General features: G+C 40.2%; 1 protein-coding gene across 2 annotated transcripts in view; it reads left to right on the forward strand.

Moving 5' to 3' along the window:
* Nars2 (asparaginyl-tRNA synthetase 2, mitochondrial) overlaps window positions 1-17402 on the forward strand; it is a 114440-nt gene that overhangs the window by 94051 nt on the left and 2987 nt on the right. For both annotated transcript variants that reach the window (NM_001398738.1, XM_087656709.1), the window contains 2 exon segments: window positions 12872-12969; window positions 15098-15124. In NM_001398738.1, coding sequence (NP_001385667.1) covers window positions 12872-12969; window positions 15098-15124 — 125 coding nt within the window.

Genomic DNA, 17402 nt, shown 5'->3' on the forward strand with positions numbered 1-17402 from the left:
TTACAGAAAGTTGGGAGAAAGATTGAGGGACCTGAAGAGAACAGGGACTCCACAAAAAGACCAACAGATTCAACTAACCAGGACCCTTGGGGGCTCCCAGAGACTGAGTCACCAACCAGAGTGAGCACTGACTGGATCTAGTTCCCCTGCACTTAGGTAGCAGATGAGCAGCTTGGTCTTCATATGCATCCCTGAAGAGCAGGGGCTGTCCCTGAGCCTGTTGCCTGCCTGCCTGTAGATCCTGCACCCCTAAATGGACCTCCATGTCTGGCCTTAGAGAGGATGTGTTGGGGGGAATACTTGGGGATAGGATGGGGGTCTGGGGGGTTGACACCCAGAGGGGAGCTTCCCCTTCTAAGGGGAATGGAGGAGGACTTACGTGAGGGAGTACTGGGAGGAGAGGAAGGGCTGATGATGGGTTGTAAAGTGAATAAATTTAATAAAAAGAAAAAATTTTCAGACTTCAAAGAAACACAGTGGTGATTCATACTTAAAGGACTCAAACTAGGTCATTTTGAATTAAGACATTTTTCTCTGCAACTTGCAGATCTTTAATGATATGGTTGGCTCCAGTTTCTGACCCCAGAACCACCTCATCTACACCAGTGTTTTGTGTTCTGATCCTGTAATCTGTTCTCTTTAAGTACAAATGATTGTTAATACAGAGGACATTTAAGAATTCAAGGTCATGGGCTGAATTTTGCCTGTGATTTGATAAATCCCTAAGAAAAAGACTAACAGGGAGCAGTGAGGGTTCGTACACCATTCATTTGTTGTTCAGTAGTCATAGTGAAATTTGAAAGTAGAAATAAATAAGTATGCCACATAAGTAAAAGATACAGATATTCTTCAAGGGAACTTTCAAAGTCAGCAGCTCCTGATGATATGCTGCTGCTCTGCGGCTCCCAAGCTTCCTTCTGCGGCCCTTCCATACAGGTTCTCAGGTTCTAGTGACTCCCAGTCAAAATATTTTTTGCTACTTCATAACTGTAATTTTCTACTGTTATGAATTATAGAATTATAATGTAAATATCTGATATGCAGGATATCTGATATGTGAACCCCGTACCCACAGGTTGAGAACCACTGCTCTAACTAGTTTAAGGCATTCCGACAAAATCCAGCTGTGCCCACAGCTGGGCATGCAGCAGCTGACTGGCAGAGAGGAGGTGCTAACAGACCAGTTTCTGAGTCACCTTTACAGGTGGCACATCAGACCAGCTGTGAGGACTGTGTGGTCACTTGATATCAGTACTTTGATAATGATTCTGAACTGTGATTGTTTATGGTACTTTGTATTTTTCTTGTGGGCTGATGGAGGAAAATGAAAGAATACCGATTCTGTCCATTGTAACAGAGAAGAACTAGTTGGAACACTACAAGCGAAAGACCCAGTGGATGAGGAATGAGCAATGCAGTGCACTCTTGCTCTACGCAAGCTTCTGCTTCTCCCTCAGTGTGTATTACACTTTCCCACCCTGTTGACATGAGCTCTGTCATGTGAATTGCATTAGCCAAAGGATTATAAGCAGAAGTGACATTATTTTTCACACAGGCTCTTAACAGATATATATGTGTGTGTGTGTGTGTGTGTGTGTGTGTGTGTGTGTGTGTGTGTATACATTTTTTTTTAACTGACTGCTCCAAAACTTTTTATTTATTTATTTATTTTTTTATTAACTTGAGTATTTCTTATATACATTTCGAGTGTTATTCCCTTTCCCGGTTTCCGGGCAAACATCCCCGTCCCCCCTCCCCTTCCTTATGGGTGTTCCCCTCCCAACCCTCCCCCCATTGCCGCCCTCCCCCCATAGACTAGTTCACTGGGGGTTCAGTCTTAGCAGGACCCAGGGCTTCCCCTTCCACTGGTGCTCTTACTAGGATATTCATTGCTACCTATGGGGTCAGAGTCCAGGGTCAGTCCATGTATAGTCTTTAGGTAGTGGCTTAGTCCCTGGAAGCTCTGGTTGCTTGGCATTGTTGTACTTTTGGGGTCTCGAGCCCCTTCAAGCTCTTCCAGTTCTTTCTCTGATTCCTTCAATAGGGGACCTATTCTCAGTTCAGTGGTTTGCTGCTGGCATTCGCCTCTATATTTGCTGTATTCTAGCTGTGTCTCTCAGGAGCGATCTACATCCGGCTCCTGTCGGTCTGCACTTCTTTGCTTCATCCATCTTGTCTAATTGGGTGGCTGTATATGTATGGGCCACATGTGGGGCAGGCTCTGAATGGGTGTTCCTTCAGTCTCTGTTTTAATCTTTGCCTCTCCCTTCCCTGCCAAGGGTATTCTTTTTCCTCATTTAAAGAAGGAGTGAAGCATTCACATTTTGATCATCCGTCTTGAGTTTCGTTTGTTCTAGGGATCTAGGGTAATTCAAGCATTTGGGCTAATAGCCACTTATCAATGAGTGCATACCATGTATGTCTTTCTGTGATTGGGTAAGCTCACTCAGGATGATATTTTCCAGTTCCAACCATTTGCCTACGAATTTCATAAACTCGTTGTTTTTGATAGCTGAGTAATATTCCATTGTGTAGATGTACCACATTTTCTGTATCCATTCCTCTGTTGAAGGGCATCTGGGTTCTTTCCAGCTTCTGGCTATTATAAATAAGGCTGCGATGAACATAGTGGAGCACGTGTCTCTTTTATATGTTGAGGCATCTTTTGGGTATATGCCCAAGAGAGGTATAGCTGGATCCTCAGGCAGTTCAATGTCCAATTTTCTGAGGAACCTCCACACTGATTTCCAGAATGGTTTTACCAGTCTGCAATCCCACCAACAATGGAGGAGTGTTCCTCTTTCTCCACATCCTCGCCAGCATCTGCTGTCACCTGAGTTTTTGATCTTAGCCAATCGCACTGGTGTGAGGTGAAATCTCAGGGTTGTTTTGATTTGCATTTCCCTTATGACTAAAGATGTTGAACATTTCTTTAGGTGTTTCTCCGCCATTCAGCATTCCTCAGCTGTGAATTCTTTGTTTAGCTCTGAACCCCATTTTTTAATAGGGTTATTTGTTTCCCTGCGGTCTAACTTCTTGAGTTCTTTGTATATTTTGGAAATAAGGCCTCTATCTGTTGTAGGATTGGTAAAGATCTTTTCCCAATCTGTTGGTTGCCGTTTTGTCCTAACCACAGTGTCCTTTGCCTTACAGAAGCTTTGCAGTTTTATGAGATCCCATTTGTCGATTCTTGATCTTAGAGCATAAGCCATTGGTGTTTTGTTCAGGAAATTTTTTCCAGTGCCCATGTGTTCCAGATGCTTCCCTAGTTTTTCTTCTATTAGTTTGAGTGTGTCTGGTTTGATGTGGAGGTCCTTGATCCACTTGGACTTAAGCTTTGTACAGGGTGATAAGGATGGATCGATCTGCATTCTTCTACATGTTGCCCTCCAGTTGAACCAGCACCATTTGCTGAAAATGCTATCTTTTTTCCATTGGATGGTTTTGGCTCCTTTGTCAAAAATCAAGTGACCATAGGTGTGTGGGTTCATTTCTGGGTCTTCAATTCTATTCCATTGGTCTATCTGTCTGTCTCTGTACCAATACCATGCAGTTTTTATCACTATTGCTCTGTAATACTGCTTGAGTTCAGGGATAGTGATTCTCCCTGAAGTCCTTTTATTGTTGAGGATAGCTTTAGCTATCCTGGGTTTTTTGTTATTCCAGATGAATTTGCAAATTGTTCTGTCTAACTCTTTGAAGAATTGGATTGGTATTTTGATGGGGATTGCATTGAATCTGTAGATTGCTTTTGGTAAAATGGCCATTTTTACCATATTAATCCTGCCAATCCATGAGCATGGGAGATCTTTCCATCTTCTGAGGTCTTCTTCAATTTCTTTCCTCAGTGTCTTGAAGTTCTTATTGTACAGATCTTTTACTTGCTTGGTTAAAGTCACACCGAGGTACTTTATATTATTTGGGTCTATTATGAAGGGTGTCGTTTCCCTAATTTCTTTCTCGGCTTGTTTCTCTTTTGTATAGAGGAAGGCAACTGATTTATTTGAGTTAATTTTATACCCAGCCACTTTGCTGAAGTTGTTTATCAGCTTTAGTAGTTCTCTGGTGGAACTTTTGGGATCACTTAAATATACTATCATGTCATCTGCAAATAGTGATATTTTGACCTCTTCTTTTCTGATCTGTATCCCCTTGACCTCCTTTTGTTGTCTGATTGCTCTGGCTAGAACTTCAAGAACTATATTGAATAAGTAGGGAGAGAGTGGGCAGCCTTGTCTAGTCCCTGATTTTAGTGGGATTGCTTCAAGTTTCTCTCCATTTAGTTTAATGTTAGCAACTGGTTTGCTGTATATGGCTTTTACTATGTTTAGGTATGGGCCTTGAATTCCTATTCTTTCCAGGACTTTTATCATGAAGGGGTGTTGAATTTTGTCAAATGCTTTCTCAGCATCTAATGAAATGATCATGTGGTTCTGTTCTTTCAGTTTGTTTATATAATGGATCACGTTGATGGTTTTCCGTATATTAAACCATCCCTGCATGCCTGGGATGAAGCCTACTTGATCATGGTGGATGATTGTTTTGATGTGCTCTTGAATTCGGTTTGCCAGAATTTTATTGAGTATTTTTGCGTCGATATTCATAAGGGAAATTGGTCTGAAGTTCTCTTTCTTTGTTGTGTCTTTGTGTGTTTTAGGTATAAGAGTAATTGTGGCTTCGTAGAAGGAATTCGGTAGGGCTCCATCTGTTTCAATTTTGTGGAATAGTTTGGATAATATTGGTATGAGGTCTTCTATGAAGGTTTGATAGAATTCTGCACTAAACCCGTCTGGACCTGGGCTCTTTTTGGTTGGGAGACCTTTAATGACTGCTTCTATTTCCTTAGGAGTTATGGGGTTGTTTAACTGGTTTATCTGTTCCTGATTTAACTTCGATACCTGGTATCTGTCTAGGAAATTGTCCATTTCCTGAAGATTTTCAAATTTTGTTGAATATAGGTTTTTATAGTAAGATCTGATGATTTTTTGAATTTCCTCCGAATCTGTAGTTATGTCTCCCTTTTCATTTCTGATTTTGTTAATTTGGACACACTCTCTGTGTCCTCTCGTTAGTCTGGCTAAGGGTTTATCTATCTTGTTGATTTTCTCAAAGAACCAACTTTTGGTTCTGTTGATTCTTTCTATGGTCCTTTTTGTTTCTACTTGGTTGATTTCAGCTCTGAGTTTGATTATTTCCTGCCTTCTACTCCTCCTGGGTGTATTTGCTTCTTTTTGTTCTAGAGCTTTTAGGTGTGCTGTCAAGCTGCTGACATATGCTCTTTCCTGTTTCTTTCTGCAGGCACTCAGCGCTATGAGTTTTCCTCTTAGCACAGCTTTCATTGTGTCCCATAAGTTTGAGTATGTTGTATCTTCATTTTCATTAAATTCTAAAAAGTTTTTAATTTCTTTCTTTATTTCTTCCTTGACCAGGTTATCATTGAGTAGAGCATTGTTCAATTTCCACGTATATGTGGGCATTCTTCCCTTATTGTTATTGAAGACCAGTTTTAGGCCGTGGTGGTCCGATAGCACGCATGGGATTATTTCTATCTTTCTGTACCTGTTGAGGCCCGTTTTTTGACCAATTATATGGTCAATTTTGGAGAAAGTACCATGAGGAGCTGAGAAGAAGGTATATCCTTTTGCTTTAGGATAGAATGTTCTATAAATATCCGTTAAGTCCATTTGGCTCATGACTTCTCTTAGTCTGTCTACATCACTGTTTAATTTCTGTTTCCATGATCTGTCCATTGATGAGAGTGGGGTGTTGAAATCTCCCACTATTATTGTGTGAGGTGCAATGTGTGTTTTGAGCTTTAGTAAGGTTTCTTTTACGTATGTAGGTGCCCTTGTATTTGGGGCATAGATATTTAGGATTGAGAGTTCATCTTGGTTGATTTTTCCTTTGATGAATATGAAGTGTCCTTCCTTATCTTTTTTGATGACTTTTAGTTGGAAATTGATTTTATTTGATATTAGAATGGCTACTCCAGCTTGCTTCTTCTGACCATTTGCTTGGAAAGTTGTTTTCCAGCCTTTCACTCTGAGGTAGTGTCTGTCTTTGTCTCTGAGGTGTGTTTCCTGTAGGCAGCAGAATGCAGGGTCCTCGTTGCGTATCCAGTTTGTTAATCTATGTCTTTTTATTGGGGAGTTGAGGCCATTGATATTGAGAGATATTAAGGAATAGTGATTATTGCTTCCCGTTATATTCATATTTGGATGTGAGGTTATGTTTGTGTGCTTTCATTCTCTTTGTTTTGTTGCCAAGACGATTAGTTTCTTGCTTCTTCTAGGGTATAGCTTGCCTCCTTATGTTGGGCTTTACCATTTATTATTCTTTGTAGTGCTGGATTTGTAGAAAGATATTGTGTAAATTTGGTTTTGTCATGGAATATCTTGGTTTCTCCATCAATGTTAATTGAGAGTTTTGCTGGATACAGTAATCTGGGCTGGCATTTGTGTTCTCTTAGGGTCTGTATAACATCAGTCCAGGATCTTCTGGCCTTCATAGTTTCTGGCGAGAAGTCTGGTGTGATTCTGATAGGTCTCCCTTTATATGTTACTTGACCTTTTTCCCTTACTGCTTTTAATATTCTTTCTTTATTTTGTGCGTTTGGTGTTTTGACAATTATGTGACGGGAGGTGTTTCTTTTCTGGTCCAATCTATTTGGAGTTCTGTAGGCTTCTTGTATGTCTATGGGTATCTCTTTTTTTAGGTTAGGGAAGTTTTCTTCTATGATTTTGTTGAAGATATTTACTGGTCCTTTGAGCTGGAAGTCTTCACTCTCTTCTATACCTATTATCCTTAGGTTTGATCTTCTCATTGAGTCCTGGATTTCCTGTATGTTTTGGACCAGTAGCTTTTTCCGCTTTACATTATCTTTGACAGTTGAGTCAATGATTTCTATGGAATCTTCTGCTCCTGAGATTCTCTCTTCCATCTCTTGTATTCTGTTGGTGAAGCTTGTATCTACAGCTCCTTGTCTCTTCTTTTGGTTTTCTATATCCAGGGTTGTTTCCATGTGTTCTTTCTTGATTGCTTCTATTTCCATTTTTAATTCCTTCAACTGTTTGATTGTGTTTTCCTGGAATTCTTTCAGGGATTTTTGCGATTCCTCTCTGTAGGCTTTTACTTGTTTATTAATGTTTTCCTGTGCTTGCCTAAGTGTGTTCAGGTCTTTCTTGAAGTCCTCCAGCATCATGATCAAATATGATTTTGAAACTAGATCTTGCTTTTCTGGTGTGTTTGGATATTCCATGTTTGTTTTGGTGGGAGAATTGGGCTCCGATGATGGCATGTAGTCTTGGTTTCTGTTGCTTGGGTTCCTGCGCTTGCCTCTCGCCATCAGATTATCTCTAGTGTTACTTTGTTCTGCTATTTCTGACAGTGGCTAGACTGTCCTATAAGCCTGTGTGTCAGGAGTGCTGTAGACCTGTTTTCCTCTCTTTCAGTCAGTTATGGGGACAGAGTGTTCTGCTTTCGGGCGTGTAGTTTTTCCTCTCTACAGGTCTTCAGCTGTTCCTGTGGGCCTGTGTCTTGAGTTCACCAGGCAGCTTTCTTGCAGCAGAAAATTTGGTCTTACCTGTGGTCCCGAGGCTCAGGTTTGCTCGTGGGGTGCTGTCCAGGGGCTCTCTGCAGCGGCAGCAACCAGGAAGACCTGTGCCGCCCCTTCCGGGAGCTTCAGTGCACCAGGGTTCCAGATGGTCTTTGGCTTTTTCCTCTGGCGTCCGAGATGTGTGTGCAGGGAGCAGTCTCTTCTGGTTTCCCAGGCTTGTCTGCCTCTCTGAAGGTTTAGCTCTCCCTCCCACGGGCTTTGGGTGCAGAGAACTGTTTATCCGGTCTGTTTCCTTCAGGGTCCGGCGGTGTCTCTGGCAGGGCTCCTGCCGCTCCTGGGCCCTCCCCCACGGGAGCCCAGAGGCCTTATACAGTTTCCTCTTGGGCCAGGGATGTGGGCAGGGGTGAGCAGTGTTGGTGGTCTCTTCCGCTCTGCAGCCTCAGGAGTGCCCACCTGACCAGGCGGTTGGGTCTCTCTCTCACCGGGTCTGGGAGCAGAGAGCTGCTGCGGGCCGGGATCCGCGGGTGTGGGACTTCTCCAAAACTTTTAAAAGAGACTTTTCTCTCAACTCCAGGGCAGTTTAAAAAGGCAGATTTATTGTAAACTAGTAGGGATTTTTTTACATTTATTTTATATATATACATATGTGCATAGGCAAATTCATTGTAAACTAGTAGTTCTTTTTACATTTATATTTTATGTATACATATGTGCATAGGCATATGTATATCATAATACACACATGCCATGGCACATATATGGAGGTCAAAGAGCAACTTGGCAATATTAGTTATTCCCTTCCACATGTGGATTCTGGGTCGAACTGAGGTCGTTATACTTAGCAGCAAGCACCTTTTACTTGGCAGCCCATAAACTGATATGTTTCAGTTAGGATTGATGCGCCCTCCTTTCTCTAGCCTCTTGATGACATTTAGCAATGCCTGGAGACACTTAGGTCTGACACACTAGGCTAGTAGTGTATCTGACATGCAGTGGGTAGAAGCCAGTCATGCTGCTAAGTACCTTGCAGTGGGCTGAGTGCAGCTCATTGGGAGAGCACAGAGACCTAAACTCCACCCCCAGCACCAAAGGGAAAATAAAGTTCTAAACACATGCCTCAGGCCCTTACAACTAAAAATTATCTAGCCAAAGATGTTATTAATGCCGAAACTTGGAAGACTGTGGAGTTTTATGGTTATAGCCTACTTCTAGCCTATTCTCATCGCCTCTAGCACTTCAGTTTTGTAATAGTTGATGCAGAAATGGTGGAACATATCAGGATTAGACATTTTCTAAGGATGCATGAGTATAATACCATGATGTAAACTTTAAAGGTGATTCAAGTTGCTAATGAGATGGCTCAGTGACTAAGAGTCCTTGCTGCTCTTACAGAGAGCCCAACTTGAGTTCCTAACACCCACATTAGGTGACTCACGGCCTGTACCTCCAGAGCATCCTATGCCCTTTGGGCCCGGGGGTGGGGGTGGGGGTGGGGGAGGCACACATAAATAAGAGTAAGAGGCTAAAGGTGACTACTGCAATTGTTATGATCCAGATAAACAAAAACCACCCAGGATGCCTAAGGTGTGCTGTGGTCACACAGCAAACTCTCCAGTGACCTCACGTATTAAGAAGTATGCAGTCAAAGATAAGCATTAGTCTTCTATGCTTCTTTTAAACAAACGGAATGATAAAACAAAACACTAGGTCCAGAATTACTATAATGTAGTTCTGTGAAGAGTGCTAAGCTCCCAGAAGTATGTTTTCTGTTTGTTTTAGTTATGTTTACATGAAGCCCAAGCAGGAACTGCTGTTTGGTTATACGTTCCTGGAGAAACAGCAGCCTGGCTGGGCCTTCTCTGCCCACTTCTGTCACCTGCACAGGCGCTTCTCATGTGCGTTGTGAGACAGTTACCTTTCAGTTTGCCTCATTAATTTTTGTGTGTTCTTGCATTTTAACAGGGATTATTACCACCCTTCTTATATAGAATTTCCCCAGTTTAATCTTTGCACATAATAGGTGAGGATAGATAGATAGATAGATAGATAGATAGATAGATAGATAGATAGATAGATAAATAGATAGATATCCATACCCACACGAAATAAATGTTTTTAAAAAGCACCCAAAGAATTAAGTCACAAGGTAATACAGATTGCAGATAAACTTTCTAAAATAGAAATAGTGCTAAAGAACCCTTAAAAGAACGAGAAGTTGTTATTGCAGAAGACACAGTCTAATCCCCTGTACCCACCTGGCTGCTCACAACTGTCCATAACTTCAGTTCCAGGGGATCCACTGACCTCTTCTAACCTCTGCAGGCACCAGACATGCAGTGCTACACATACATACTTGCAAGCACAACACTCATATACATAAAATAACTTTAAAACAAATTAAAATAAGCACCAGTAGTGATTAGACACTACAAACTGAAATAGCACACAGTAATTTTCCTCTATTAAAAGTTTTTTCTATTTTCTCTAACAAGTGTAACATCTTCATTGTAGAAAGTAAGAAAATACAAATAAAAAACCTTTACATCTATATTCCTATAAGAATGGAATCCCATTCATTAAAATTTTATTATGTTTATAACAATCTTTTTTCCATGCCTAAAATGTATTTAAGTGTCTCTTGCTGATCACACTTGAATTTTTGTTACTGGAATTGATACAGTTTTAATGTCCTCCACATTAATCTTTTTGTGTCTTTGATTGCTCAAGTTGCTGTTGCTGACCCCGGTTATCAATGGCCAACTTGCTAACCTAGAAACATTGACCCCGGTTCTCTATGGCCGACTTGCTGACCTAGAAACATCGTCTCCGCTGTACGCAGGCATTTCTCTATCAGCTCTCTTCCATGTTGCTTATGTCTTTTACTTTTTTATCAAAATAAGGAACTAAAAAAAGGTATTTCATTGTTTTAATTTGTACTTCAATTGATAAACAATGCTTGATACCTACATACAAAAATTAAGGAATTTTTTTCTCTTTTAGAATGTAGCATGCACAGTTATAGAGTAAATGCACAAGGCCCACATTCACTTCCCCAGAAGGGGAAAAAAAGAAACTTTTGCTTTCTCTAGTCATGAAATAACAAAGTTGTACACACAATGTCCAAAAAGAGTTCTATACTCAGAAAGCATGCAGTGAACTCTGCTCCATCCTTAGCACTGAGTACAAGATGTCGTGGTACACAGCTGCAGCTCCAAGGGCAGCGAGAGACCTGCGGGTCAGGAGACCCAATCCTCAGCTACAGCTACAGAGTGAGTTCGAAACTAGCGTGGACCAAATGAAACCTCGAGAGCAGCTGAGAGGCAGGTGGTCGTGTGCATGTGAACGTGTGTGCGTATAGAGGTTGACAGTGGGCATCCTCAGTCTCACTCTACCTCATGTGTATGAGAAGGCTTCAGTCACAGCTTCTGGACCCACAGCTACAGATCTCAGTAGCCTTAACTAGTGAGCTGGGTCAGGGCCCTCTGTCTCCACTTTCCGAGTGCAAGATTACAAGGTGTGTGCCACCACACCTGGCAAAAATTACGCTTCTAAACAAACTGTGCAGCTATTGAGACATTTAAAATATGTAAAGTGACTTTACTAGCATGAGGTTTTTTTTTCTTAAAATATAAGGTGGGGCAATTAGAATTTTACAAATACAATTTGATCTCTAGCATACTTTTTACATGTATCAGAAAACTGAAAAGCATGCTGAAGTCTATCTATCTGCCTACTAGTCGGTGATTTTAATACTGCACATTTTATGATTAAGCTATGAAAAAGAAAACACATATTGATCATTTTGTACTCATTATTTATAGATATTAGGGTTCTGCACTTGAATATAGACAGTGGTTCTATTCTAATGTTGAGCTTGCGATAGTAATTGAATCCATGATGAAAAATAATTGGCAGTGCTATTTTGCTTAAGATGGTGCATTTTTATTTTGTTTAGTATTGTGGAAAAATTACAAAACTCAAAAAAATATTAAAAGTAGATAATTAGCCAGTCATTGTGGTGCATGCATTTGGAGAACTGTAAGCAGGTGGATGTCTATGTGTTCTGAGCTGGTCTGGTCTATATAGCAAATTCCAAGCAAGCCAGAGCTACACAGTATGACCCTGTTTCAAACTATAAATATATAATTATATTACTAATGTCTCTTTACATTGCATATGCAGTACTCAGATGAGTACTTATTGAAGAGCCAGTGTGCACTTGTTTCTAGTTCATGTTGTCTTTCTTCGAAAACACTACAACTTCAGAATTGTTTCCCCTCAAACGAGTACTATATTATATATCAGGTATTATTTTATGAGCCTTATCAAATCAAGTTTATGTGTGCCACATTCTTCAGCTGTTGCATATATTGTTAATTTAGTAGTTCCTTCAATGATATTCAACGAGAAGAACCCCGTGCCTCATACATATAAATCTATGTTACCAGACTGATGTTTCCAGACACCTAGTCCTAGCCCGCTTTTCTGGTCTGGAATATAGATAAACCTTCCTGTGAATCCTGTCCCTAAACAAGACTTATTTTAGAGACAGTCATAGTAGTTTACACCTGCTAGCACAGCATTTGGGAGACAGAGACAAAATGACCACTGTAAGTTCAAAGCCAAATTTTGAGGTCAGTCTAATCTGCATAACTAATTCTGGGCAAGCAGATTCTTTTTCAAAAAGAATGGGGGCTGGAGAGATGGTCAGAGACCAAAGGCACTTGTTGCTCTTAAAGAAGACATTGGTTCAGTTCCCAGTATCCACATGGTGGCTCAAAACCATAAATCCTGGGGACCCCGTGTCCTCTTATAACCACTGGATGCACCAGCCACACGTGGGGCACATATGTACATGTCAGTAGAGTATTCATACACATAAGACAAATCTAAAAAGTTTTTTAGAATTTAATTCCTCATAAATCTTATTGTGCACAAATCTGTATGTACTGCCTCCTTCACATGGGACCTTTAATCCCATCCAAATGCTGTTTGTCAGAACTCACTTAAGTCTTTCTCTTCTCTGCTGTTTCTCTGGGTATTGCTTGCAAGACTTTCCTTGAATTTTTGATAATCACACGAATAATAGAAGAGAGAACTCTTCCCATAACATGTTGCATTATTATAAATATAATATTAATTTGATATTGAAACAGAGAACATGAACAGAAAACGCAGATGAGAATCTAATAGTCAGTCATACAACTAATTTTAAAATTGTTTCAAGAAGATGTTAGATTTACATGAAAAATCTGAGTGTTGTTGGAATCACCAAGAAGTACAGTGCTGTTCATGGTTGGTTGGTTTCTTCTTTAGGTTGCTGCTGTAGATCTTCTGGTTCCTGGAGTTGGGGAGCTCTTTGGAGGTAGCCTCAGGGAGGAACGGTACCATGTCCTAGAGCAGCGACTAGCAAGGTATTGTCAAACCTAAAAGAAGCACACTTAAGTAGCTGGGGTGGGGTCCTCAAAGGTGGTCCCTGCATAATAACACAAACAAAGCACTTGGCCTCCTCACACCTGACTGGCCTGGCACTCGGGCTCCAAGTGATCTACAAAGGTTGCTCTAACATCTGTGAGTATCTCGTTCTTGAAGACCAGATCTATTGGCAGGCATAGTAGTTCATGCTTATAATCTCAGCAAGAGGCTGAGGCAACAGAAAGAATTTCACAGGTTGCAAGCCAGCCTGAACTACAGAGTGAAACCCTCTCAAAAAAAAAAAAAAAAAAAAAAAAAAAAAGAAAGAAAGAAAAAAAGAAAGAAAAAAAGAAAAGAAAGGCAAAGCAAGGCATGCCCATGGGTCCAGCACTCAGAGCAGAAGCAAGAGGATGTTTCTTAAATTTCAAGGTCACCCTGGTCTCCATAGTGTGTTCCAGGTCAGACAAAATTATATAAAATTTAAGACCCTGTCTTAAAAAAAAAATTAAAAGCAATAAAAGCCATGTTCCCAAGCCTTTCTAAGCTTCTCCCTCATTTTTCTCTTACTTGTGTCCTTTTTTTATGTACTTGGTTTTATGAATGTCATGATCCCACTAGGTTATAAAGACAGACTGAACTAAGAAAAGAGGAACGATAGAAAAATGCTAAGCTAGCATTTATCAGTATTTTTCTTTGTTCGAGTTCTCTATTGTGCACAGTCCTGACTTAGCTGTTTGAAGAACTTTGTTTTAATTTTCTTTTCAAGATGTGGAAAATGAATCCATAGATACAGAAAACACTTTGGAGATAGAAAGTAGGGAATAATTTCTAATTGAATATCACTCCTGAATATGCATGGTCTGCCAGAAAACCTGATGACTTCCAAAACTGGCCACACTTACAAACCTGTTTTCTGATTTCCACTTGGCTGTACCAGGCATTACCTTCTCAAGTCTGTTAGTCCTTCTCTCCAGTAGTACTGGGTCTTGTCACATTTGGGGGGTGGGGCATTTTGAAAATATCCTGTTAAATTAGCCATTTTTAAGGCCAACTTTTGCTAATAGAGCCATGCTTTGAAAGTGGATGCTTTTCTAAGACCTGAAGCTATAAATGTCTTGAATAACTTGGTGTGGAAAAATCCAACCTTCTTGGCTGCTCTACTGGATAAGAGTCCAAGAGAAGGAAGTAAAGGGTGCTGTGGAAGATTCCCTTTATTGATTAGACGATCACTTTTTGCTGCCTCTCACTGTTAAGACAGTCCTGGGGAAGTTGTGGAATTAAAGTGAATTAGATTTTAATCTCTAGATGAAAGAATTTTAACTTCCTCTTTAAAAAAAATGTGAAAATAGTAAAAATCGCATGTGGCAAGAAGCCTTATCTGTTGTTAGATTGTCCAGCTTCTTCAGTTGCTCCCTTCCTCCAGGAAGCCTCCCTTCATAACAGTAAATGCTTTCCTAATATCTGATAACATCCAACTTTTTCCTTCTCAATGAAGTAGATGTTCCTCTGTTTCATGGATCTGTCTGTGGCTGTAGCTCATGTTTTCTGTACTTTAGAAAGTTAGAACTTCAGTGGTCCTTGCCATTTCAGATATAGTCCTAAATACCTTTTTAAAGGGAGGAGGTTCATTTTAATGACCACTGAGAGCTTAAAATGTTATTCCCATTTCCCTAGACAAGAGCTAAATTGTAGTATGAAAGCAGCTCAGACTTGCACATTGATGTAAATGTCGTGGAATAGAAGTCATGTCCAGGTGTTTGCTGCCTGCTTGTGCCTCCAGGCACCTCGACTAGTACTAGCTCTGATTATCTTCCTTCCTGGTCAGTAAGCTCATGTCAGATCAGTCCCTTCAAGTCCTATTTTCATTCTACAGCATTTACTACAGTGCCTCTCATTTCATAATAACTCATTGCTTACTGTTAGTATTGATGGCCTTATTAATAGAACGTCTTCTCTCTGACTGGAAACTGAACCTCCTCAGTCCTGTCACACTGACTGGAGGACACAGGGTTCACTGTGTCTATTTCTTTACTAAGGGTATATACATATATACCAGAATAAATGTTTGGTGGTTGATCGATATTTTATTCTAATTGACACAATTTTTTCTTTATTTTCTGTTTACAGATCAGGACTTACGAAAGCCTATCAGTGGTAAGGATGTGGCCCTATTCTGAGTCATGTGGAAAGGAGTTTTAGTTGTATTTCTATTCCCCTGTAAGCAGATGCTAAGAACTAAACATGAGAATTAGAAACTGTCTGTGAAAAACAGTAAAACTAATGATTACCATTCAGTTACTGCTTTTTATATACAGGGTAATGCTCACCATATTTTTGTTACTACAAGTAATCATCAAACACTTAGGTAGATACTGTTGTTGTCCATTTATCACCCCTCCCTTCCCCTAAACATGAGGCCTTGGCGTATGAACTTAGTATTGTAGTTAGGATGGAGCCAAGAATTCCATAAACCAAAATCTTTCTTGTTCTTTTGCCCATTTATTACGACAGAGTCTTATACATAGGCGAGGCAGACGCCTCTGCTCTCATTCGTTATGCTTCAGTTCCCTGTGTTTGACATTGGGAGCTCTAATTGCGTGACACCTTAGATATCTAGGAGCTGCATAGCCCTGAGCTGCTTAAGAATAACACCTGTCACAGTCACACTTCCACAAAAGTGTTCTGGTTTGAAATTTTTTTTTCAAGACTATTCAAATGTAGACAAATTACTTACATGTCTACATAATGCTGTTTTAGAATCTTAATAAAATATCAGCAATATCACTAACCATTTTGTTGTTCTTAGGGGAAGGAAATGACATGTACACTTGCTTTTTGTTAAGGAAGGAGATAGGTTTCAGAGTTTCAAAGTTCAGTTAATGGTTTTTGATTGCCTGGTATTTGCCAGCAATATCATTAATTATCTCACTCTCTTTTAATTTTTTTGTTTTTAATGGTTATAAAATGAAATGATAATATCTGCTTCAGAGTCATTTTAGAAATGAAAAAGTACAGATATATCCACACGGAGTAGAACAGTTCACTAAATGCTAGATTTTTTCCCCCTTTTTTCTGTTTTGCTACTTAGTAGGTAAGTCTGTTGAGCCAATTATACTATTTTTACCCCTCAGAGTCAATCAACTAATATTTAAAGTGTTTTAAAACTTACTTAAATAACAACAATTGTTATATAAATAAATATGATATTTACTAATCAGGTCTATACTATTTTTTCTTTTTTTGAGAATATTTTAACTGTGTTTTGGGGGAGGAAGATGATTCACATGCCACAACTAGTATGTGGAGGTCAGAGGACAACCCTTTTGGTGTGTGTCACTCTGTGTCTGTGTGTGTGTGTGTGTCTGTGTCTCTCTCTCTCTCTCTCTCTCTCTCTCTCTCTCTCTCTCTCTCTCTCTCTCTCTGTCATAGATTCTAGGCTAGAACTCAGGGCAACAGGCCTAAGTGCCTGTGATCATACCAGCGGGGTCATCTTTATAGCTCCTGTACTATTTTTCTAGCTAAGGTTTTCACACTTAGGATCTCTAACTATAAATAATTCTGACTTGACTTCACTTCCTCTTATGTGGTAGTCATAGTATGTTAAAGGTGAAAGGAACTTGAGAAAGTTTTGCATCCATGATCTCTATGAAAGTTCCTCTGTAGTTTGAAAAGCCAGGTGTCTGGGAGTGCAGTCACTTCCTACTTCTTCTTGTCATATGCAAATAAAATTAGTGACCAGTTCCATATATTTTTGGCATCTTTTCTATATCTGCTTGCCCCAAAATCAATCTAATTTTCAAAAACTACAGCTCAGAAGCATGGAATAGTAATAAACGATGATCCGATCCAGCACTCAGAAGGCAGAGACCGAGGAGCTCTGTGAGTTTGAAGCCAACCTGGTCTGTGTAATGAGTGTCCGGCCAACTGGGATTACCTAGTGACACCTGTTCAAAGACGAAGTCCACATTTTAATTAAAAGTAGATTTGTGTTTTCTATAGCAAAATGAAGTCAGGCAAAGCTTGGTGAGCTGGGTCCTCCTGCAGACTCCGCTCTCAACATTCATGTCACTGTCCTGACATCAGCACATGGGAAATCTAGAGATGCGAACCCCATTGCTGAACCTCTGCGCAAACTTGGTCCTGCAGGTTTTGACAACTAACTGGTTTGGTGCACCTCCATCTCAGATTGTGAGTCAGTGTACGTGTTCCAGGCCTTGTAAATCTGCAGCGAATTCAGCCATCGGAGCTGCCCTTAAGACTGTTTCCTCCATTGATGCCCTGTCGTTGTTACTCAGAAGTGTTCTAAAATCCACATCCTATTGATCTCACTTGCACACAGCCCATCCAGTTGCCGTTTGTTCTTCATGTTAGATCTTTACCCTAACGTGTGAATGTATTCATCTAGAACTGAAGAGCCAAATGGCTACTTGTT

Source organism: Rattus norvegicus, chromosome 1 (assembly GCF_021556685.1).
Source record: "Rattus norvegicus strain SHRSP/BbbUtx chromosome 1, alternate assembly SHRSP_T2T, whole genome shotgun sequence".
Lineage (NCBI taxonomy): Eukaryota > Metazoa > Chordata > Mammalia > Rodentia > Muridae > Rattus > Rattus norvegicus.